At 35.7% G+C, this 23,765-nt stretch overlaps 1 protein-coding gene and 1 long non-coding RNA gene across 2 annotated transcripts; both read left to right on the forward strand.

Annotated features, from left to right (window-relative positions):
- The first annotated feature begins 3,069 nt into the window (after positions 1-3,069).
- LOC133676205 (histone-lysine N-methyltransferase ATX5-like) lies at positions 3,070-12,367 on the forward strand. The gene is made up of 23 exons (XM_062097823.1): positions 3,070-4,626; positions 4,761-4,816; positions 4,909-5,119; positions 6,032-6,160; positions 6,277-6,345; positions 6,446-6,514; positions 6,606-6,697; positions 6,808-6,900; positions 7,027-7,162; positions 7,496-7,602; positions 7,714-7,809; positions 8,208-8,332; positions 8,576-8,721; positions 9,088-9,192; positions 9,403-9,467; positions 9,640-9,853; positions 10,811-10,897; positions 11,023-11,079; positions 11,160-11,249; positions 11,371-11,457; positions 11,690-11,764; positions 11,896-11,996; positions 12,076-12,367. Exons 1-23 carry the CDS (start codon positions 3,574-3,576, stop codon positions 12,164-12,166), a joined length of 3,354 nt encoding a protein of 1,117 aa, XP_061953807.1. The 5' UTR covers positions 3,070-3,573; the 3' UTR covers positions 12,167-12,367.
- Positions 12,368-22,994: 10,627 nt separating this feature from the next.
- LOC133675399 (uncharacterized) lies at positions 22,995-23,765 on the forward strand. The gene is made up of 3 exons (XR_009835405.1): positions 22,995-23,149; positions 23,263-23,313; positions 23,399-23,765. It is a non-coding gene; the product is annotated as an uncharacterized LOC133675399 (long non-coding RNA).

Raw genomic sequence — 23,765 nt, forward strand, 5'->3', positions numbered from 1 at the left:
GTTGTCTGCAACTGACGTGAACGCTGGCAACAGTCGTCTGTCGATCCCTCTTAGACAAGTTATAGCTAAGAATTTCTTGACAGATGAAGAGAAGAGGGCTCTTATAGATGCTAATTGTCTGAAAGTAAAGATTCTTGAACCCTCTTTGGAAATGGTTAGTGACATGAATCTCAAGCAATGGAACATGTTTAAGGAGAAGGGCAGTGTTAGTTCATCATATGTGTTCATAACACATTGGAATTCTCTAAGGAGAAGAAGTAATTTGCAAAGGCTAGACAGAATTCAGGTTTGGTCTTTCCGAGTAGAAAACGACCTCTACTTTGCTCTTGTTAAGGTAGGTGAAAGATAAGAACAACGAAATTGTTCTAACAGAAGCAATACCGGTTCATCAACTGGTAGCCATGCTGGTGTGGTTGAATATGCGAGTCCTAGTTTAAGAGAAGGATTAGAAGATGGCGGCGGCGGCGGCAGTAGTCAGAATGGAGAAGAAGATCCACCGTATTCTGCTAGTCTGCTTGAAGATGTTGATTAACAACTTAGTCTCATACCCATGATGTGGGAAGCTTTTTCTTCATCACTTTATTCTGATATATATATAATTTTCCCCCCTTTTGATCCATTGTGAAAACCGGATTATGGTGCAAAGTTCACAAATTTAGTTACGTGCATTGCATCGTTAAGGTTTATGTTAATGTTATCAAGAACTTAAAAAGCTTCCGAGTTGCCTTTATCTTCATGGTAAAACAATACCTAGTTGTTAAACTTGTTTGACATGATGTTTTTAAAAAATAAAATTCAAAACTTGATTCCAACAAGATTTCTATAGTTGAATCAGACTAGAAATTGACCTAGCAACTGACTTGATTAATTTCTTAATAAAAAAAAATTTAAACGGCACCATTTTAACCGACTCCCTCTCATTATTATTATTATTATTATTATTATTATTATTATTATTTAAAGCTAGTTCCGGTCTAGAACGTTGACTTTTGGGTCCCTTTTAGCGCATCTGATTAGCCATTCACGGCGTGCATGGTAGCATGATTTGCATCATCATCATCATCATCTACGAACATCATTCTCGAACTGTATCCTTTGATTTTTCATGTTAAGAGTACAGTTTGCTCGCCACCATGAACATTCCGCCGCCGAATTAGTGAGGTTGCATGGAAAGCTTCAACACGGTGTCCCGGCCGACCAGATTTCTCCCACTTTCTTCCTTTCTTTCCAGGCTGAATATTATTTGTATCCATCTGAAACCTCCTGCGCATTGCCGTTGTCCCATCATCCTTTCTCCCCGCCTTTATCTTGCTCTTAGGATTTTCTTTCTTCCTTGATTGCATCATCCTAGTGTTTTTTCACCGAGTCCACGTTTTGGTACCAAAAAGAGAACAAAAACCCGTTGACTAATTCCTTTGTTGCTGCTTCTGTAGAATCCATCTCCTTTGAAGCCTTCTATCTCTCTTAAGAAATCAAGGCACTGCCCAAATGTGAACCGTCCGTCTTTCTTGGAAGTTCCCTTGAGTACAAATTATGATGTCTAGTCATTGACTTCTACCACGAACTCTTTCCTCACCAGATTGCCACCAAACCCACCGTACTACCGCAAAGTTAAAACTTCAGAGCCGGCTTCGACCACCACGGCAGGCAGCCACCTACTGCCTGCCTACAGGTGCACGACCAGCATCTGTGGTTGCAGTAGCACTAGCAACCCTTTCAAAGAAAGCACTCATCTTCCCCGTCCTTTCTGTACCTTGACTTACCCCTTTTTCTTTTAGTTACCGCCTTTTACCTCTTCAGAATCTCTGTAATCATGATATCCGGCAAGATCTCTCCAAAATCTTCAAAAATATATGGCAAAAACACTCTTCTGAAGATCCACGTGTATGTATATTGATCTACCAGCAGCCAAATCATGGGAAAAATGGTAGCTAGCTAGCATCAACAACCCTAATTAAAATTCTTCAACGAACAACTCATTTACCAATGTTCTTACCCTGATAAGCTCATCTCAATCCATCAAAATTTTTTGGTACAATCTTATTCTAAAATTTCCCCAACTAAAATTCATAATCTTGTCCCCATCAAAACCCGTCCATTAAAAAAAATAAAAAATAAAAAAAGCCACCCTCCACAATTGTAATAGCACAAAAGCAGATGGTAGGCCTTGTCCTTGGCCATCCTCCCTGTTCCGGCCAGCGCAGGCTCCTCCTCCCTTTTGGGTTGCTCTTGGAGGGAGTACTAAAGTTGCCATCTTCCTGCCTAAATTTGCAGACCAATTTTTTTTTTTTTTAATTGCTGATCCCTCAAATTATCATCCTTATTTAGCATAATCTTTTACCAATCAACCCAAAAATTATCTGAAAATAAACCAACTTTTGATCAAAATTAATTAATTAATTAATTGAAATTGAAACTAAACAGTGTTTATACAACTAAAATGTCCAGGCAGCTCATTAATATACAAACAAACTACCCAAAATACCCTCCAAGAAAAATGGTGGGAAAATTCGTGTTTGCCATGGTTACACTCCATATACCCAAAAAAAAATTCAAATCCCATTCTACAATACGAACCAATTTTACCAGAGAACCACCATGAAAAACACCACCTCCCCCATCTCCCTTCCCAGCACCACCACCAAAATGGGGTCACATTTTCTCAATACTGCCCGCCACCCCATTTTCACTCAGAGACTCTCCTCCACCATACTCCACCTCCGTGGGTCTCAGAAACTTTCCCTTCATGTCATCATCTCCATCTCTGTGACCAAAACCATAAAAAAATAATACAGAGGGAAATCTTAATTCCTCGCGTTGGCCGATTGAAACTTAATTAAGCTCGTTGAATTGTGTTAAATTCAGTGACTCCTTCAATCAAAATTTATGAAACTAATTTCCCAAAATCCCAATAAATAAATAAATAAATAGATAAATCGAATTCCAAAATTCTTGGAGCTAACTATAAAAACACCGTCACCATTGTCAAGAATTTCCTCACAATTTCAGAGTTTTAAGAAGAAAAATACAAGAAATCTATATCTTTGTAACTTTATTATATATAAAAAAACCCCGTGGGTTAGCCTATTATAATCACCTCCGCCACCACCACGTAAACCCCATCTCCCTCCCTCCCTCTCTCTCTCTACAAATCCGATCCCCAATTTCTTCCAATTTTCCACATTATTATTATTACAAAATTATTCTTATTTTTTATTTTTATATATAATAATCCTCTATCCTTTTTCTACACTGTATCTCTCTAACTGTAGAGAGAGAGAAAAAAGAAGAAGAAGAAGAAAAACAACCAAAACAAGAGAGAGAAACACAAAGCTCCTTCTCTCTCTCTCTCTCTCTATTTCAGATCTCTGTTCATTATCTCCTTCTATTTCTTCTTCCTTTCTTTTTTTTACTGACAGAATTGCCCCTCTCTCTATAGCTCGTTCGCTCGTTTGGTCTACAGCCTTCTATGCTGCGCCTTTTCAATTCGTTTTCGCCGAATTTGACCTTCGAAATTAGGGTTCCCGGTGCTTAATTGAAATCAATTTTGGTTTTGGTTTTGATTCTTTGACGATGATAATTAAGCGGAACTTGAAATCTCAAATGCGGAGTTTAAAACGGTGTAACAAACTCGGCGACAACTCAGCTTGTGAAGAAGACGACAACTCACCTTTATCTCGGAGGAAGAAACGCAAGCTTAAGAGCAACAGCCACCACGGAAGTAGTGGTTATTATCCTCTCAATCTGCTCCGCGAGGTCGCCGCCGGTGTGATTCCGGTGAGTTTGAAGTCGTTGAATGGATTCGCTGCTGCTGCTTCTTGGTGTACGGAGGTATCATGCTCGCCACCTGAATCCAATGCCCGAGATTCAACGAAGAGAAGAGCGGTGAATGACAATGGTAATTGTAATAGTAATCGGACGGTGGAGGTTTCGCGACCACCGCTAGTGCGGACATCGAGAGGGAGAGTTCAGGTATTGCCTTCGAGGTTTAATGATTCAGTTATTGAAATTTGGAGAAAAGAAAGTAAGACTAATTTGCATGATTATAGCTTTGGTGATAATGATAATGATAATGACGAAGATGTTGTTGATGACGATGATGACGATGTTGATTATGATATTCAATTTAATAGTAATAGTAGTAGAAAGGTTAAAGTGAAAGAAAAAATGGGTTTCGGATTGCGTAGAATGGGCAGAAATGTTAGTAAAGTGAAGAAACAAAGCAGGCATTGTGCTGGCAAGTATGTGGATACGTGTGAGGAACAGGAGGAGAAAGAGGATGATGAAGTGAAGTTTAAGGGTGGTTTTGATATGAAGAAGTATTATTCGAGTTGTTCACGTAGCACGCTTACTTCGGTGCATGAGAATCTGGTGGTGGATGATACTGAGTGTGGTGGGGTTTTGGATTCAAGTAGCGGGGAGAGGAAAGAAGATGAGTTGTTTGGGCCGGAGGATTTTTATTCGGGGGATATAGTGTGGGCGAAGTCGGGAAACAAATATCCATTTTGGCCAGCTATTGTTATTGATCCAATGACACAAGCACCCGAGTTGGTTTTGAGGTCTTGTATTGCTGATGCAGCTTGTGTGATGTTTTTTGGTTGCTCTGGAAATGATGGGAATCAAAGGGTATGTGTGGATTTTAAATTTATGAATTACTTGCTATGTAAAGAGAGGTTACTTTGGATATATGGACATCTTGTGTTGTTATCTTTTGGATGGATGTGATTGCTAATTATGGTAAGTTGAATGATCATGACCAGGATTATGCTTGGGTTCAGAGAGGGATGATCTTTCCGTTTATGGATTTTCTTGACAGGTGTGTTACTTGTCATTGTTTTTGTTGTCGTATAGGTTGGTAACTTGGGATTTGAGTTTTCTGTTCAAGTGAATTTTTTTTTCTTGGCTTAGGTTCCAGGAACAGTCTGAATTGGATGGCTTCAATGGTGATTTCCAGATGGCGTTTGAGGAGGCATTTCTGGCTGAACAGGGGTTCACCGAGAAGTTGATACAAGATATGAACACAGCAGCTGGGAATCCGATTTATGATGAATCTGTGTATAGGTGCCTTCAGGAGGCTACTGGCTCAAACCAGGATCAGGACTTTCATTCTCCAAACCAGGCAAGTTTCATGGTGTAGTTCTTAAGTTCTTTTCTTTGAAACTCCCTTGTCTGTTATTTTCATTCTTTCTAGTCCTGTGCTTAGGCTTCAAAGTCTTAAACTCCTAGGTGTAAATGGAATTTTGATCCCTGGCACCTGGTACAATCAATACCTTGAGATTTACCAAGTTAGCAGGCTCAGAAAATGCATGAATTATACAGATATGGGGGCCAAATCTCTCAATATTGTGGCCGTCAAAAGTAGGTTTGCATCAGAATTTGGATGTTTTATCACATGAGTGTAGGCTTGCTTGATTTGATTGCTCGTAATGATTAGGGGGCCATTCTAGTGTTATCGCCTCTGGAAGGATTTTAGGGGAGTGTTGATCTGGAATCTGGATGTGGTCCCCAGCTCCCAGCTTTCAGCAGCAGAGCTGTTATGTTTTCTAAACTGTAATTTCCCTTTTTAGAAACATGAAAACAGTTTGGCAAGTTAGGGAACTTGGAATACCATTCCTAAAGCCCTACATTCTCAGTCTCTTTTGCACTGAGAAGAACAGATACCAAAACACAGTATAATTGTACATTTCTTGCCCTCCACTTTTTCTTGGAAAGATTTTGTGATTACCATTTTACAAAATAAACCAAAACATGCTCAAATTTTTGTGATTTCTTTAACTCCTTGATTGGGAGTTTAGCGTGGAAGCTTATCATTTGAAACAGCTGTTACTTTTCTTTACACTGGTTCTTTCCTGTGATGGAACCTGAGATACCGAACTAAATGTTTTCACATTAATTTTAGCTTTCCTCAGTTTTCTTCAGGTTTTGATTCAAATGAAGGTTTCTATTTTTATAAAAACAAAGAAGAAAATAGGAAGCGCTAGTTTGTCCTTCCATTTTCTGAATCTCATAAAATTTGGATTCTCTGATGCAGGACATGATTTGGAAGAATAAAGACAAGGGACCCTGTGAAGGTTGTGGCACTAGCCTTTCTTTAAAAACTGCAAAGAAAATGAAGGGTTCAAACCCTGGTGGCCAGTTCTTATGTAAAAAATGTGCTAGGGTTGGTACCACCTGTATTTTCTTCAGTTTTTTATGCAATAACTCCTGTCTCTATAGTCTAACTCATATGTGTGTTGGCTATTGGTAATTTTTACATCTGCATAATTGGTATTGCAGCTAACAAAATTAAAACATTTTTGTGGCACTTGCAAGAAGGTTTGGAATCATTCAGACAGTGGGAGCTGGGTGAGTCAACCTACAACTTATATTAGAGTTGTGATTTTTTTCTGCTCATAACTAATGTTTATTTCTTATCAAATTGGTCTTCTTGTTCTCTCTGAATCAGGCACGCTGTGATGGTTGTAAAGTTTGGATCCATGCAGAGTGTGACAGGATTTCCAGCAATCGTTTTAAGGTCTGTCCGTACTTGTACTTTCTTTTCTACCTGCATAATGAGAACATAGATGGAAGTTTCTGACTTTCCTTGTCAATTTTCTTGCTTGAAGGATCTGGGGGGCATTGATTACTACTGCCCTACTTGCAAAGCAAAATTTAATTTTGAATTGTCAGATTCAGAAAAATCGCAGCTGAAATGCAAGTAGGTTCCTTTTGATGTTGTTTTTTTATTAAGAAACAAAAGGTTTTGAATTTTCTTTTCACAATTTATTTGAAGGGTTTATATCTAATATCTTAGAGCCATTGGCACAGATCAAACAAAATTAATGGTCAACAAGCGCTACCTAATAAGGTTACTGTTATCTGCTCAGGAATGGAAGGCACATATTTCCCAAGTCTACACATGTAAGAAGGAATACAGCTTCACAAGTGCATGAATATTGAGCACTTGCACTTTCTGGGAAATTCCCTTTTCCTTGGTTCCTGTGTTTTTGTCAAGTTTATTTACAGATTTTTTCTTTCTTCTTTTAGGGTTGTTTGCAAATGTGGGTTCTGTGGTTCAGAAAAGCAAGCCCTTAGTGAATGGGAACAGCACACAGGTTCCAAAATTAAGAATTGGAGGATCAGTATTAGGGTGAAAGATTCCATGCTACTGCTAGAGCAATGGGTTTGTACCAAATCTTTTGAGCTTCTTTTCTTATCTTGTGGATACTTATTTCTTTTACAAGTTTGGTTCTGTACCAAATCTTTAGAGCTGCTTTCCTTATCCTGTGGATACTTCTTATTTCTTTTACAATTTGGGTTTGTACAAAATCTTCTGAGCATCTATCCGTATCTGGTGAATATTTCTTTTTTCTTTTACAAGTTTGTGTCTCTTGATGGTTACATGGTGCTGTACCTCTAAAAGTATATTACTTGCTTTTAGAAAGAAAGATCATGAAACTTAGTTTCTTACAATCATTTTCAATTCGAACATTAGAGCTGCTCTTGGACTTTGCAGATGATGCAGTTAGCAGAGTACCATGCGCATGCCTCATCTACTAAACCTCAAAAACGACCTTCCATTAAAGAGCGGAAGCAGAAGCTGCATGCTTTCTTACAAGGCATGTTTCTTTTCTAGCATAGATACAACCTGATCAGTATGTTATCTTGAGCTACACTGTCTGAATTTCTCGCTCTGTTCAATGAGCTTTTTATTACCATTTTCATGACAGTGAGATACGATCCTGTTTTTACAAAGTGGACAACAGAACGTTGTGCTGTTTGTAGATGGGTAGAAGATTGGGACTACAACAAGATTATTATCTGCAACAGGTATTGTGACTATTTTAATAGGGATTCTAATTACTGTGCACATAATACCATGTGCTGGTGGAAATGTTTGGTGCTAAAGACACTTCAGCCAATTTTGAACTGTATTTTAGACATGTTTCTGACACTTGGAGAAATCTCCATTGACGTCTAAAGCAACAAAGCTATCTTAACAAGAAAAGAACTTTATGGAGAATAATTTAAATATTATTAGAGTTCTTTCTTGGCGCAATCATCTGCTTTCAGCTACAATTTGATGCAGTCTGCTGATTAAATGACCCCAAAAGAGAGGATAACAATGTCCTGCTTATATATCTGCTAATTAGAGCAAGGAATTTTTTTGTTGGCTGGAGATTTCATAGTAATGTTTAGTATCACTTGTTATTCTATCCATCTGTCAGATGTCAGATAGCTGTTCATCAAGAATGTTATGGAGCACGAAACGTGCAGGATTTTACTTCTTGGGTTTGCAAAGCATGTGAAACACCAGATGTTAGGAGGGAGTGTTGCCTTTGTCCTGTTAAAGGTTTGTTTTTTGGTCATCCCGCAGTGAATCTCTCTTTTTCCATCTTGGGTTTGAGCCAGTTACAAATAGATTGCTTCTGCATAAAGTGGTTATAACGAGTTTCTCTCTGTTATTTGTCCAGAAACTTTTTGCTATGTACTAATAGGTTTATTACACTCATATGAGAATTTCTTTAGTTGCTTTTCATGTAGGCTGTGATTTTTTTTTCTTTGAGCTTATATCTATTTTCCCAATTTTTCATAGGTGGTGCTCTAAAGCCAACTGATGTTGAGTCATTATGGGTTCATGTTACATGTGCCTGGTTTCAACCCGAAGTCTCATTTGCAAGTGATGAAAAGATGGAACCTGCTCTTGGAATTTTAAGCATCCCTTCAAATTCTTTTGTAAAGGTAGAATATTCATTCTCATAAAAACTGCATTGGAGCTGCTCTAGTTTAACTTGGAAAATCTTATGCATCTCATACTTAACCTGGGAATCTGTAGAAGTTCAATTAGCATCATGTGAGGACTGGTGGTTTTAAAGCATCATCCTACTTTACTCAATGAACCATGTGGCGAATAAGTTGGAAGTTGGTCATTTTACATTTAATTTTTTTGCATTTTTTGCTACTGTATTGAGCTTTGAACCTGCTTTAATTTTCTGCTTACTGATTTTAATCAATGACTATATGCCAATGAATTATGATTTGTGAGCTCTTTGGTGCATCTGAAATCGTAGCTGATGAATTCTGATTGTGCTTTTTTTGGAACTCCAGATTTGTGTTATTTGTCAACAAATTCATGGTTCGTGTACTCAATGTTGCAAGTGTTCCACTTATTACCATGCAATGTGTGCTTCGAGGGCAGGATTTCGCATGGAGGTGAGTTGCTCTTGCTCCTAAATGGTTTGGGTTGGAATACTTGCTGTATGCACCTGTTTTACCAGTCATGCAAAGTGCATGCATACCATTTTTCACCTGGCAAAATTCTTTCACAAGTTCAAGTTATTGAGCTTTCAATTGGCATGGATTGGATTCTCTCTCTCAATTATCCTCTCTTTGTTATTAAATTATCTTCCTTCTAAATCGCAGTTGCACTGCTTGGAGAAAAATGGGAGACAGACAACAAGAATGATTTCATATTGTGCATATCACAGGTATAGAGTCCTTATATTTTATGATTAAACCAATAGCATTCCTCTTCCTATACTTAGATGTTTAGAGTCAATTTGCACATTAAAGCCTCTGTTGACCTTCACATTTGTCAAGAAACATATACATCATTTATAGCTATATTATAATAATTTATTGTTTTCTTTCATGATGCAGGGCTCCAAATCCAGACACGGTTTTGATCATACAGACTCCTGCAGGAGTGTTTTCTGCCAAAAGCCTTGTTCAAAATAAGAAAAGGGCTGGTACAAGGCTAATTTCATCTAATAGAATAAAACTTGAAGATGAGTCAATGGAAGAAGCTACAAAGTCTGAGCCACACTCTGCTGCGAGGTGTCGGGTCTTCAAAAGAGTGAACAGCAACAAGAAGGTACCTAAACAATTGTTTCCCTGCCTGTCTCTTCTTGTGTGTGTGGATATATCTTCTTTTTTTCTTTCCTGCTTTTTTCACTGGGATTGCGATGCATTTATAAAACACAAGAGGGTTAGTTCAACTGAACATGATATTGTAGCTGGTCCAGCTATTGCATATTCTGGGTACTTTAGGGGGGTGTGGGGTTGGGGATGATTGTCTAGAAATTGTAAGAGTTGCTTGCTGGGGTGATAATTGATTAATCCAATCCTGTGGGCTGGGAGGCTCCATTTCATGCTCTTTTACCCCTACTTTTAAGAAGTAGACATGGTGGTAAACTTCTTATGAAGGGGATCATACAAGGAACAAAGCACAAACAAGATACCAGTTGAGCAAGAGAAAATTGGCTAGATTTGTTGCCTTGAAAAAAAATTCAGGAAGTAGGGGTAACATATTGTGCTCTGTTGCTGTTAAAAAGAATGAATAAACGATGGATGTAATTATGGAAACATATTGTGGTATTGTTATTTGGTTGAATTGATCAATATCAAATTTGTGCTTGAAATAAATGTTGGGGCTCTATGAACAGGTATGGTTAGGAGTTGCAGGTTAGCATATTATATTCCCTAACCTGTGGGCATTTTATATGGATCTGAAATTGGTTATTATCATCAATAGCTGGTTTAGACTATAGAGTTTAGATAATCAAACGAAAATGTGAATTAAGCTGTAGTCTTACTAGCCGTGGGCTGTTCATCCACTGAATTATTTAACTGTCCATATTACACAGCCATTTTAACTTGCAACAATTTTCCCTTGAATAGCAACAGAATTGATATACCTAGTATACAGATGATACATGTACTTCACAAAACCTTTTCTTGTGAATTTTCGAAATCCAACCACAATAGAAGTTCCTAGCTCTTCAGATCAAATCTATCCTCCCGTTATTTATTTATTTTTTTTATTTTCCAGCGAACAGAAGAAGAAGCTATTTACCATCGATTGACAAGACCTTGTCATCATCCTTTCTTAGAGATACAGAGTTTGAATGCATTCAGAGTAAAGTTTCTTTTTCCTACCTTTCAGTATTATATCATATTTTTTTTTATCTTCTCATCTTTTTTGATATGGAAACTAAGAGAAACAAAGTAAGTGGTAATGTGCCTGGTTTTATTCTTCGACAGTTAGTAGAGGAGCCGAAAAGTTTTTCTTCTTTCAGGGAAAGGCTTTACCACTTACAGGTAGGTCTCCATCTTTCTGTTAATAATATTACTTTCTAGATTGCCTTCTAAATATCTCTTGGATGTACATATGATCACAGAGAACTGAAAATGACCGAGTTTGCTTTGGGAGATCTGGAATACATGGATGGGGCCTCTTTGCACGAAGAAACATTCAAGAAGGAGAAATGGTATATATGATTTTTTCATGAATGAAAAAACCATGAAATGTGATTTTCAGATGTGAATTCCATGTGTGTGTAATCACTAAAACTGAAATGCAATCCATCGCTGATACATGATTGTGTCCAGGTTCTTGAGTATCGGGGTGAACAAGTGAGAGGCAGTATTGCGGATCTGAGGGAGGTGCGCTATCGATTAGAAGGCAAAGACTGCTATGTAAGTTATCTTCTTCTTTTACTCTTTGTATTAAGTAAAAGATGATGCAAACTATGTGGTAGTAACTACCCTAGCCTCTGCTTACGATCATACTGGTTCCCAATAAATTGAAAGAAGTTTTATAAGTTGAACATGCTTTCCCCACCTTCCTTGCTTTTGTTCCTTTTTTTCCCCATGTTCATCTACCTTCATCGTTTTTTGAGCTAAACTGTGGTCTAATTTTCTTTTACAGCTTTTCAAGATCAGCGAAGAGGTAGTGGTAGATGCCACAGATAAAGGAAATATAGCGCGCTTAATAAACCATTCTGTGAGTCGCATCCAAGTTGAACTTTCGTTTCTGCATTTACAAATTTTCAATTCAAACATGTTTTATCTCTTCTATGCGCGAAGTATAATGTTACTTTTCTCCTTATCATGATGTATTTGCCTGTGTTCCAGTGTATGCCAAATTGCTATGCAAGGATCATGAGTGTGGGCGATAATGAAAGTCGTATAGTCCTTATCGCGAAGACAAATGTACCTGCTGGCGATGAGCTAACGTATACATCTTCCCTGTCAGTCAGAGTTCATAAATTTTCAACTGTTCAATCGCTCACTAAATTTAGTTGCATGTGGCAGGTACGATTACTTGTTCGATCCTGATGAGCCTGATGAATTCAAGGTTCCCTGTTTATGTAAAGCTCCAAATTGCCGGAAGTTCATGAATTAGGATGCAAACACATCAGCCATTGTTTCTCCACAAGGAGCTCTAACCCTATCCCATGCCCGGGGATCTTACAGTCATACAGAATTTGTAATTTGTAATTTTTTTTTGCCAAAAGAAAAAATGTAATTTTTTTTTTTTTTTGACATGCTCTGAGCTTAATAAAATTTATAGGCTTGCCTGCTGTTTTAGGTCAGGCATGGTGTACATTTGTCTCCTCACAGTTCTCTTATTATAGTTAAAGGCTAATCCATTCTATGATGAATTAAAATTGTTAATCAGAATACTTTGCTCCATAATCCGATTTTCACAATTGCTGTTTATTGATTACTATGAACGTCAAAAGGAAAAAAAAAAAAAAAACAAAGATCTCAGAATAAATTAAAGAAGAAAAAGGAACCCATCATGGGTGTGAGACTTTGTTGTTAATCAATATCTTCAAGATGACCAGCAGAATATGCTGCCACCTGACCGCTGCCACCATGATACTGGCCGCAGCCACCTCGCTTGGGTTGACAACCCGAGCGGGGACAGCACCTCGTTTCTCTCCTGCTGTCTCAGGTTTTGGTCCCGATCTAGTACAATACAAAATTCCTTGCTTCCATGCATATATCATTGTGTTTTTTGTTTTTTATTTTTGAGGAATCAGAAATATGACGTCGCACTGTGTGCATACTATATTTTTCATGATTAACTAATATATTTTTTAATATATTTTCTATAAGTATTTTTGTTCCTAGTCAATGCTCGATAGTAAAACATGCACCCCATTCAATATAAGTTAGGCATCTCCTTTCTCGACCAATTTTTTCTCTCACCAATATATAATTGATAATCTTCCATGAAGTGAAAGGTACTATAACAAAAAAATATATACTAATGTTTTCACTAATCAATTATTGTGTAACTCTTTATCTCCCGAGATAAATTAACATGATAAAAATCAATAAAAATCTTTAATATCTTGGGTCATTAGATAAACAAGATAAGTTCTTATAAATTATAATTTTTTCAGATTCAATATTTTCTTCAAGTTTTTTTTTTCCTTTTCCTTTTACATTTAGTACCTTAAGTATGAAAAAATTCTTCATTTTATGAATCACTAATTTTTCCAAAAACACTTGAGTCTAAATATAAAACTCATAATCAAGCTCGCATTTTAATTAGAATCATGGCCCGGCCCCTTGAAAAACACCTTGTTTGTATGAAGATTTTTCTACTTCATCATTAACCATTTTCAGGAGAGTTCAAGAATCTTTACTTTCAAACAATTACCATATCTAAGAACACTTTTTTCTTCATCTTTTAAGGAATTTCTAGCCATGTCTTGTGTAAGTGTGATCAACAAACGACTATTACCATCTTTTATATCTATTTGATATAATTGTTTCTTCACCATTAACTCCACATCTTTTCCTTTCATAGAAGCAATTTTTTCTTTGACTTCTTGAGGCAACTCTAGTGTGATAAAATCACGATTTGGCATCTCCTCTTTGAATCTCTTATTTGACTTGCTATGAGCATAGCATCACTTGAATATGTTATCCTTTCTTCATAAGTTATCCCATAACTCTTGATAGCAGAATTGAGTAGCTTCTCTCCCACAACTTTTCTTTCTTTCTTTAAGCAAAATTAATTAGTAGGCTTGTTAAAAGCTTTCTACCTCACCAACCCGTCTATCTTTCTATCATCTAATATTGCATGCTCTTTCGGTTTCTCCTTCCTTTTCTTTTTCTTGAGTTTCTCATAAGCAATATTGCAAACTATAGCTAAAGTTAAAAAGGGAGACACCTTAGCATCAATATTGATATCTCTTTGCTTTAAATCCTTTTCGGTCACCAACAAAACATCATTTTCCTCCTTCTCCTTGCTTTTTTTCTTCTGTTCTTCGACTTCGAACGTTGAAGATTTTGTTGAAAACATGATTAATGGATACATTTAAGCTCAAAAAGCATCTAAGTTTTTGAAGGGGAGAAAACCTAAGCAAAATGAAATTTGAAACTAAACTCTCACATGCATGCGACTCGAATAGGACCTTAGCCTAGGTGTATTGTAAAATAAAACTTTGAGCTATAATTTTTTTTACCAACTTAATTTTGTACTTGAGTTTGGTCCATGAAAAATATTTTTTCCAGTCCATTGTCTTGTACAATCCAAGTATGTCTAATCAATTTTTTTATTTTTTTAGAATTGACTCTTCAATAACTTGAATATTTATTTAGCTCTTTACAACAAAAAACAACCAAGATTAGTTTTGGTATTATGGCGAGTAACCAAAGCCAGAGGAAATTTATTTTAATATTTACCATAATTAATTCTTATCAGTTTTGGTCAAAAAAATCTATTATAAAAAGAGGGTTGTAAAAAGAGTTTTATGTACTATTTTTTTTCATAATTTTAACTCTTCCTCACCTTATATTTTCAAGTTTTATTTTTTTTTAGCTTTGTTTTAAATATTGGTTTTCCTTCCAATCTAGAGTTTAGATTCAGTTTTATTGAAGTGCATTTAAATAAGGTGTTGTTGTTGGAATCTTGAAAGTCTTATTGCAAACATTATTTGAACCAACTGAGGAGCAATAAAGTTTTAATAATTTGCAGCAACAAAGCTTAATCATTTTTAAAATATTTCAACAAGTAAATACTTTATTTTAGTCTTATTTAGTTTGTTCATTATATAATCAGTATGCATACTAGGATTGTTTTTCAGTCTCTTATACTACTTTGGATATATACTTAATATACACGCTAGAATCTCTGTATATTTTATGTGTTATTTGCAAGTTAACCATAACTTCATATTTATAATCTAAACTTGTATGAACATTGGTATAACTTTTGGATTACAAAATTATCCTATAGCTTTCTCTACTTTGTTAGTGTTTGATGCTAATGAGCTTAGAGCTTTTATAGAAGTTAACATTAAAACCTGAAATAATTTCATATTGTTGCTTTCTTTAATTTACGAGTTCTTTTTTGTATTAAAATGTTCTGAAAAATAGGAGTGATAAATACATAAATATGTAGTTACAGTCGAATTTGGTGTACAGTAACATTCTTGACAAAAGAAAATATTTTTGTAAGCTTGTAGCTATTCAAATATCCTATACTATATATTCCTACCAAATAAAAAAGAGAAAAAATTCCTATATACTATTTGAGTGATCATCTTGTAACCAAACTTTCTATACTGCTAGCCTATCAATTTCCTGTATAAACTATAGACTAGGTGCATTCTCAATATAAATATAGGTCAGACCTCATTTTTCAAAACCCTTACATTGAAGTTGATTTCTGTTAATTAATAGCATTTAAATTTTTTATATCTTTTTTGCATGTTAATTTTCATCCAATGACAGTAGTTGAAGAAAGAAGTTAACAAAAAAATCTTCAGATTTTATGATGACTTTTGCAGAGATCTAGGAAGCCGATCTATTATCATGTTCGAATGAAAAAGTTAAATTGGATTCAGGGAAAAAACCTATAGATTTCCACCTTCCAATCCTCTGTGAATTAGCTTGCGAACATATATATATATATATATATATATTTGACAGCAAACATGGGGCATACATGTTTATCTTCCTTTTTTTTTGTTAAATTAACTAGCGTGTTGATCAAGTCGTTGCAAAACTTCATAGAAAAATAGTAGACTTTCCCTGATTGATGAGTTTTGAGCCTATTAAATTAATTAGCATAGTGATGAAGTTGTAGAATGTCCATTGAAAATTATAAGGAAAATCTTGTACATGACATCTCCTGTCACTAGCTTGAGGATACTTCTAAAATTTTATGTGTGATTCTTTGGGTTTTTAAGGCTATTATAGTTGTCTATGTTGGTTTTAGTAGTGACACAATCTTTAGTGAGATGAATCTATAATATTCTATAACAAAGTGCAAACTTTTCCACTTTATGGGAATGGTGTGTAGGAATTGAGGTTGGTGTAATCTCCTGCATGTCGTGCCTAGGTTTCTTGTGATAAGGAGCATGTGAATGAAAACAATGAGACTTAGAAGAAGATTGATGGAAATAATAATGTTTATGTCTTTGATTTGCTGGGAAGTGTTGACTTATTTGGATAGTTGGAGTATGGTATCTATTTAGTATATTGTTTTGTCCAATTTCTTTGGAGTTATCTTTGTGCATCTAATATTATGACTGAAATTTTTTATTGGTTATACTAAAAAGAAAGAAGTTATTCCTATATAAATATAACATTGCTGTTGAGTAATTCTACATATTGGAAGAGAAGTTGGATACCTATAGGAATTGAAGTTTCTGTGGGCAGATTAATTAATCTTTTATGTACTAAAGTCTTATTAGCCAAGACATTTTTTTTTTGTAGAAGTTGAAAGGAAATAGACTGGCTTTTTATTCAAGTTCCTATAAGTGGTGCCACTAATGAAATCATGAAAAAAACTTCACAGAATAAAGACTTTTCTTGGCTGATGAGTTTTAGGCCTGAGTTGATCTTGTAAAACAAGTCTTTCATGGAATGAGATACACTCTGATGCTAACTTAAGTCAATACTTGAGTTTATTTAATCAAGTGACAAACATGTAAAAAAATCAAGAGGATGGAATATCTATTTTTTGTGTGTAAAGAAGATATCAATGTGTTCTCTGTCTTATTGAGTATGTTCTTTGTATAATGAAAAGGTGTTAAGTGTAATATTGTTTAGATAAATAACTTCATTTTCTCTCTTAAAATATGAGAATATATAGCCTTAGAAAACATATGTAAAATATCTAAAAATATATATGAAAAAATACATGTGAAAAGTAGTATTCATAAAAAATACTATACATATTATTCATAAATAGCAAATGAGATGAGACAAAATAACTCTATCAATTTTAAGATAATAAACATAATTTTTTATTTGACTAAGATTCCAGAGGGCCTCCTCACAAAATTGTTTGGGATGTGTCATATTTTCCGAATAGATTTAAGATTCTTAAACATAAACCATCTTCCCTTGAAATCCATCTTCCTCTTCAAAACCACCTCAAAGTTTCTCTTCAAATTTTGTTCATGGTCATTTCTAAATGGTGGATTAATTCTTTCATCTGCCGCTTGATTTCAAACAAGCACAGTAGTACAAGGTCTCAGGATAGTCTCGTTGCTGATAACTAGCCAACTGTTAACTGTATTAACTTCCTGAACCCTCATTTCCACCTGGCATGTGTCCCCCAACTCTCTCAGCTGCTCCTCCCCTTCTTCTTAACTGACAAACCAGAGAAACAAGAAAAGGGAGGGAGGCTCTGATTACTTTTGACGCAAGAAAAGGTTGCTAGCGAGTCTTTCATTTGGATTCAAAGCAAATACTGAAGCAATGATTTTGTTATGAGCATTTCAAAGACTTGGTTCTGCTGGAAGGAAGTTCTCTCAACTTTCTTTTCTTTAAAGGTTTGGGTGCTCATCAGATTTTGACAACAGTTTTTACTAATGTAAATTAATTATTATTATTTTTTTGAAAAAATGTGTTTCATTATTGTGTCAGTTGATGAGCACCCAAATCTTCCTTCCTCGGACGCTCAATCACAAGAAGAATCCTAACGCAAGATTAAGCCTAGAAAAGTTCCACTGGTTATCTTGCCCCTTTTCTTTTTGCAGCAGACTAGAATGTTTCATGCGTATTCATGCATATTGAAACAAACAAATCTATGCTGTTGACCCACAATCAAGCGCGACTAGCAAATGGACTAGCTGCTTTCCCTCCAAAAATAACTGTCGAGACAACTCTATAACTAAGTTGTATTAACAGCTTGAATCCTCACCATCTGCCACGAGCCCCCTAACTCTCAGCTGCTCCATTTCTATTGAGCCCCATGTAATTCTGATGAAAACAGCTTAGGTAGCCTTGCACAAAAGCTATAAAAGACTGATTGTCAAATAGCCGGAAACATTACTCACTCTCTCTCTCAATCCAGTGATAAAAAAATCTGCAGAGTTTGAGAGAAAACAAGAAAACTGATAAACCCTCTTTCTAATTCTTGCTGGTTAGCGAGAAACGGGAGTGACAAGAAAACAAGTAGTGTCGAAGGTGAGTTCTCAAGTTCCTTTCACTTTTGATTCTTTGTGGGATAATTGGCTGTGTTTGGTTACTTGAAAAATACAAGAAATAAAGTTAGTCTTGAACTTCATTCAATTGTCATTTTTCAATCTTTCCTTGGGTTCTGTTTCTTTATGATGTGAGTAACGAAAGAAAATAGAGCATCCAACTAAGTAGGTTTTAAGAATTTGATTCTTTTTACCTTGATTCAAAGAATCTTAACTTTGGATCTCCCGCCTTTTTATTTAGAATCTGTCTGTGTTTGGTTGCTAGGAAAATGCAAGAAAGAAAATTTGGAATCTTGAACTTCATTGATGGTTTAGCACTAGTGGATTTCTTCTTCTTCTTCTTCTCTTAATTTTGGTTACTTCATAAATAAGGAAAACAAACAGTATATAAATGTCTAGAATTTTGAAGAATTGTCTTCGCTATTATCAATTGCTGATAACGATTCATTTTCTGTTCAGCATCAAGAGTTTTCCCAGTTTCTGACAGCATGAAGTGATTTCTTGCGTTGAATTGAAATGAACAGGAAGGTATTGACTCCCTTCACTCATGATTTCTGTCTTTTTTGGAATCTATCGCAGTATCCCAGATGGGGATGACTTGTTAATTGTCTTTCTTAATTACTTGTCAATGGAAATAAACTTCCACAGCATCCAGCAGAAAAAAGATTCCCTGCTAGGGAATCTCGTGGGCCACCAAGAAACGTACAAAATTTCACAAATGGTCCAGTATCCCCTGAACTAGTTAAAAAAATTATGATTGTAAGTCATCTTATTTGATGTTCACCTGTATCAGTGTAAAATTCATGTTGATATATCAATATATCAAGTGAAACTGAAACTAATGCGTTCAAGTTTTTTCTTTGTTTATGATAATTGGTTTTGTAGGCCAAAGATTTGATTGAAAGATGCCTTCAACTGTATATGAATAAAAAACGAGTGATTAGAACAGTCTTCGAACAAGTAGGAATCGAGCCTAACATTACAAGTGGAGGTAAATACCTTAAACATTTGTTAGTAGCTTCTCCTCTTCTGAATAACTTTCATGATACAAAAGTTCCATGATTTTTTACTAAAGTAAACTCTTGAAATATCAATTTTCTATGTTCCTTTTCCTTTAGCTCTGACATCTTTTTTTTTTATCTTGTGACATAGTGTGGGATCAAATGACAAGAGAAAATGCAGAATTTTTCGAGGAGTATTACAAGAAGTTAATTTTGATAGATCAAATTGAAGCATTTAATCGATTAGTTGAGAGGCAGTGCCATCTGCAGAATCTTGCATCTCAAAAAGGTTCATTGGCTCCCTTTCGAGAAGGCAATCAGCACATGCCTGGTAAATTGTTGCCACAGCATTCTTTTATGTTCAAAACATAATGAACTTAAGAAATGCTAGCAGAAAGTTGGATAAATTTGAATGCATTCAACTTTTGAATATTATTTGAGCTGTATGGACAGATAAACATATAGTCATGATCCGTATATATATTGCATTGGTAGTGGCTACTAGCTACTTTTAGGTTGAATGGAAGATTTGGAGTGGGGTCTCTGATGGCTTGAAATTGAGCCTTCATCACCTGGCTAGATAAACTTTTTTTTCATTTCCTGTACAACAGTTGACAGTCGGCTACAGTTTCCAAGTTCATCATCTGGTCATCTCCAGAGGAGCACAGTTTCCAGCAATGACAGTGAAGATGCAGCATCCAACAGTTCCTACCTAGCACATATGAATAATGGAGGAGGGTAATTTTCTCTTCTTTTCATTTAACCGTTTCTCTTCCATATGGTTAGCAAGAAAAAAAACTTTTGGGCAAGTATGAATCATGCATGATACGTATTCAGTGTACTCTAAACGCTATTCTATTGTTATTAGAGATCTACATCAATGTCGTAAATTGTTAGAATTTTCCTGAACCGTGATCCATTATATGTTGCAACTACATATTGATTAACTGAGGTATTTGGAATACAATTGGTATAGCAGATGAATTTATTCATGATAAATTTTGATTCAAATTAAGGGATTGAATATTGACATGCATACAGATAACAAGTTATGAAGATTATCAAATAGGATTGCAGGAATAGTTTGAGATACTTCGGTTTACCATGATGTAAGCTTACGTCTCTTCTGTTTGTTAAAGGATGGCGTTGGACAGTAACGCAGCTGATAGAACTCCATATTTTGGTAACCATAACTTGACAGAGACATCATATTCTGGTGCAAAAGACCGTCATCCATTGTCTACATCTTCTCTACCCCCTCCAGTGGAGCAACAATGGCAACATTTCATCGAGCCACAATGGCAACATTTCATCGAGCCACAATGGCAACATTTCATTGAGCAACAAGGGTTTGATTGGTCCTCTGCTAGGAGAATATATGAGTTGACCGGTGCGCATGGTGAGATGAACTCATTATAATCTGAAACCATTCATGGTTCTCTGGTAGGTTAATTCCATGGGCACGTTTCTTTCTAAACTAGTCCGTGCATGTTCTTCCATAATTTGAACAGAAAATCCAGCTTCTACTACATTGATTGGTTCTCAAGAGTCAAGCAGCTGCTCTATTTCCAACTACCACAATGGAAACCCGGCACCTGGAAGTTTCCACCCTGCACAGATGAATTATGAGACAGGGTGAAACTTCATTCTCATTAATTTTCAACTTCTTTTTTCTTTTTTGCATATTTCTTGTTCTTATATTAGAGTAAAATGGACACATTTCCAAAAAAAAAAGTAATATAAAACGGACGGACATGATTCTTTCCCATATATTTCGTTCAGTATGCTCCAAACACTATTCTATGGACACATTATGATTATGAAAAATAACAAATGAAAGTTCACTACTTTTCTGTTTGTTAAAGGATGGCGACGTACGAGAATGAAGCACCACCTTTTCAGATTCCAAGTCCTGTATCAGTTGGACGTCACCTGAAAGAATATGATTTCATCTTATCTCGTGATCCATTTTCTTCATCTTCTCTGGCCCCTGTATTTGAGAAACAAGGGCAACCTTCCACGCAGCAACAGGGGCAACATTTCATGGAGCAACAAGGAACTGGCTCCAGTTTCCACCCTGCACAGATGAATTATGAGAGAGGGTGAAATTTCATTCTCATTAATTTTCAACTTCTTTTTTCTTTTTTGCATATTTCTTGTTCTTATATTAGAGTAATATAAAATGGACACATTTCCAACAAAAAAAAAAAGTAGTATAAAATGGACGGACATGATTCTTTCCCCATATATTTCGTTCAGATGCTCTAAACACAATTCTATGGACACATTATGATTATGAAAAATAACAAATGAAAGTTCTCTTGGAATTAATTTTGAAGTCTATATGTAAAGTGTGTTTTAGTTCTTCTAGATGTCTTCTAGATACATCCATGTAACTATTAAATATGTGTTTATCTTTTAAGTCTTTTAAATTATCCTAGAGTAGTATAAATATATATATGGAATATAGTAAGTCCACGTCCAAGTCCATTGAATCTTTCTCTCATAAGAGAGTAATATATTTATGAATGAGATTTGTCTTCCACCATGCTTTCCTTTTCTCCTTCAAATATATTTCTAGCATGGTATCAAAGCTAATTCGATTTAGTGAACTTTTAGAGGGACTAGAATGTGAAATCCCAAAATAGAATGAATGGACAAATGATATTCAAAAAAGAAAAATAAAGGTGCAAGATGATAGCTCCCAACAAGAGAATTGAGACCTTGCATCAAAAAGAGAAGAGAAGAAGAGAAGAACTCTTCCCACAAGAGATGAGATTTGGTACAAGAGCAACCACACATGAAGAAAAGAAGAGAAGAACTCTTCCTATAAGAGATGATAAATGGCCAAAGAACAATGACAAGAAGAAGGCAGCAGCATGGAGAAATGAAATGATCAAGATGTGGTACGAGAGAGACATCACATGAAGAAGAGAAGAGAAGAACTCTTCCTATAAGAGATGAGAAATGGCCAAAGAGCCATGACAAGAAGAAGGCAGCAGCATGGAGAAATGAAATGATTAAGATATGGTACAAGAGAGAACACACATGAAGAAGAGAAAAACTCTTCCTGCAAGACATGAGAAATGACCAAAGAGCCATGACAAGAAGAAGGCAAATGTTGAAAAGAGATGTTTAGCTAGAGAATCATGGCAACAATCACAAGAGGAGAAATATGGCTAGGACTAGCCATATTCAGACAATTAATGATTGAAGAAAAGCAAATTCAAGAAATGGCAATGAAATGCTATTAGATAGCCATGATGAAAGGAGCGGCTAAGACAAAGATGGAAGAGAGATCTTTCCAAGATAAAGATGGAAGTTAATTCCAGAAAATTAATTATAGATGCAAAAACAAAAGATATTGAAAGTTATCATAAGACCTCCATTACATTTCAAGTTTCAAGAAGTGTGACACTTTCAAAATTAAGGGGGAGTACTTATATTAATTTTGAAGTCTACATTCAAAGTGTTTTTTAGTTTTCTTAGGTGTCTCCTAGTTAAATGCATGTAATTATTAAATATGTATTTATCTTTTAAGTTTTTTGAATTATCCTTAGAATAGTATAAATATAAGTATGGAGTATTCTAAGTCGAAGTCGAAGTCCATTGAGACTATTAATATATTTATGAATGAGATTTGTCTTCCAGCATGCTTTCCTTTTCCGCTTCAAATATATTTCTAACAAGTTCACTACTTTTCTGTTTGTTAAAGGATGGCGTCGTCCGAGAATGAAGCACCACCTTTTCAGATTCCAAGTCCTGTATCAGTTGGACGTCACCTGAAAGAATATGATTTCATCTTATCTCGTGATCCATTTTCTTCATCTTCTCTTGCCCCTGTATTTGAGAAACAAGGGCAACCTTCCACGCAGCAACAGGGGCAACATTTCATGGAGCAACAAGGGACTGGCTCCAGTGTACAAGGTGAGGTGAACTCATCATATTCTGAAACTATTCATGGTTCTCTGCTATGTTAAATTCTATGGACATGTTTCTTTCTAAACTAGTCCATGAATGTTCTTTCATAATTTGAACAGAAACTCCAGCTTCTACTACATTGATTGATTCTCGAGAGCCAAGTAGCAATGGTAAATTTCCAGTTCTTTCCTTTGAGTTCTTAGACTTTCTGTCTGCCTCCTGGTTTTGATGAAATGTATTTCAATATTGTGTCAGGTGATCAAAGCCTCAACGGCCCACCCTCAGAAGAAAATAATTAAGGAAATTTATCCTGACTGGATGGAGGCATCTAGTGCGTCAGGATTAACTTGAAACCAGAAGTTGATAAGGCTGCCAGAGATAAGCTTGCCTCATTTTGTTCCTTCAGCAGAATAGAATGGTTCTTGTATCTTAAAGCAGACAAATCTACGAAGTGACAGAACTTCATTTAGTTGAATCTCATCGAGTTAAATTGAGTGCTTTCTATTCCGGCTGGCCTCAACTATAATTTACTTGTTCGATTTGCTTTCAAAGTTATAACCATATTTGAATGATGTTCTGGTGATGGATGCTATGTCAAAGTCTGATCCCCAGAACTCAAGAA

Source organism: Populus nigra, chromosome 16 (genome assembly GCF_951802175.1).
Source record: "Populus nigra chromosome 16, ddPopNigr1.1, whole genome shotgun sequence".
NCBI classification, from domain to species: Eukaryota; Viridiplantae; Streptophyta; class Magnoliopsida; order Malpighiales; family Salicaceae; genus Populus; species Populus nigra.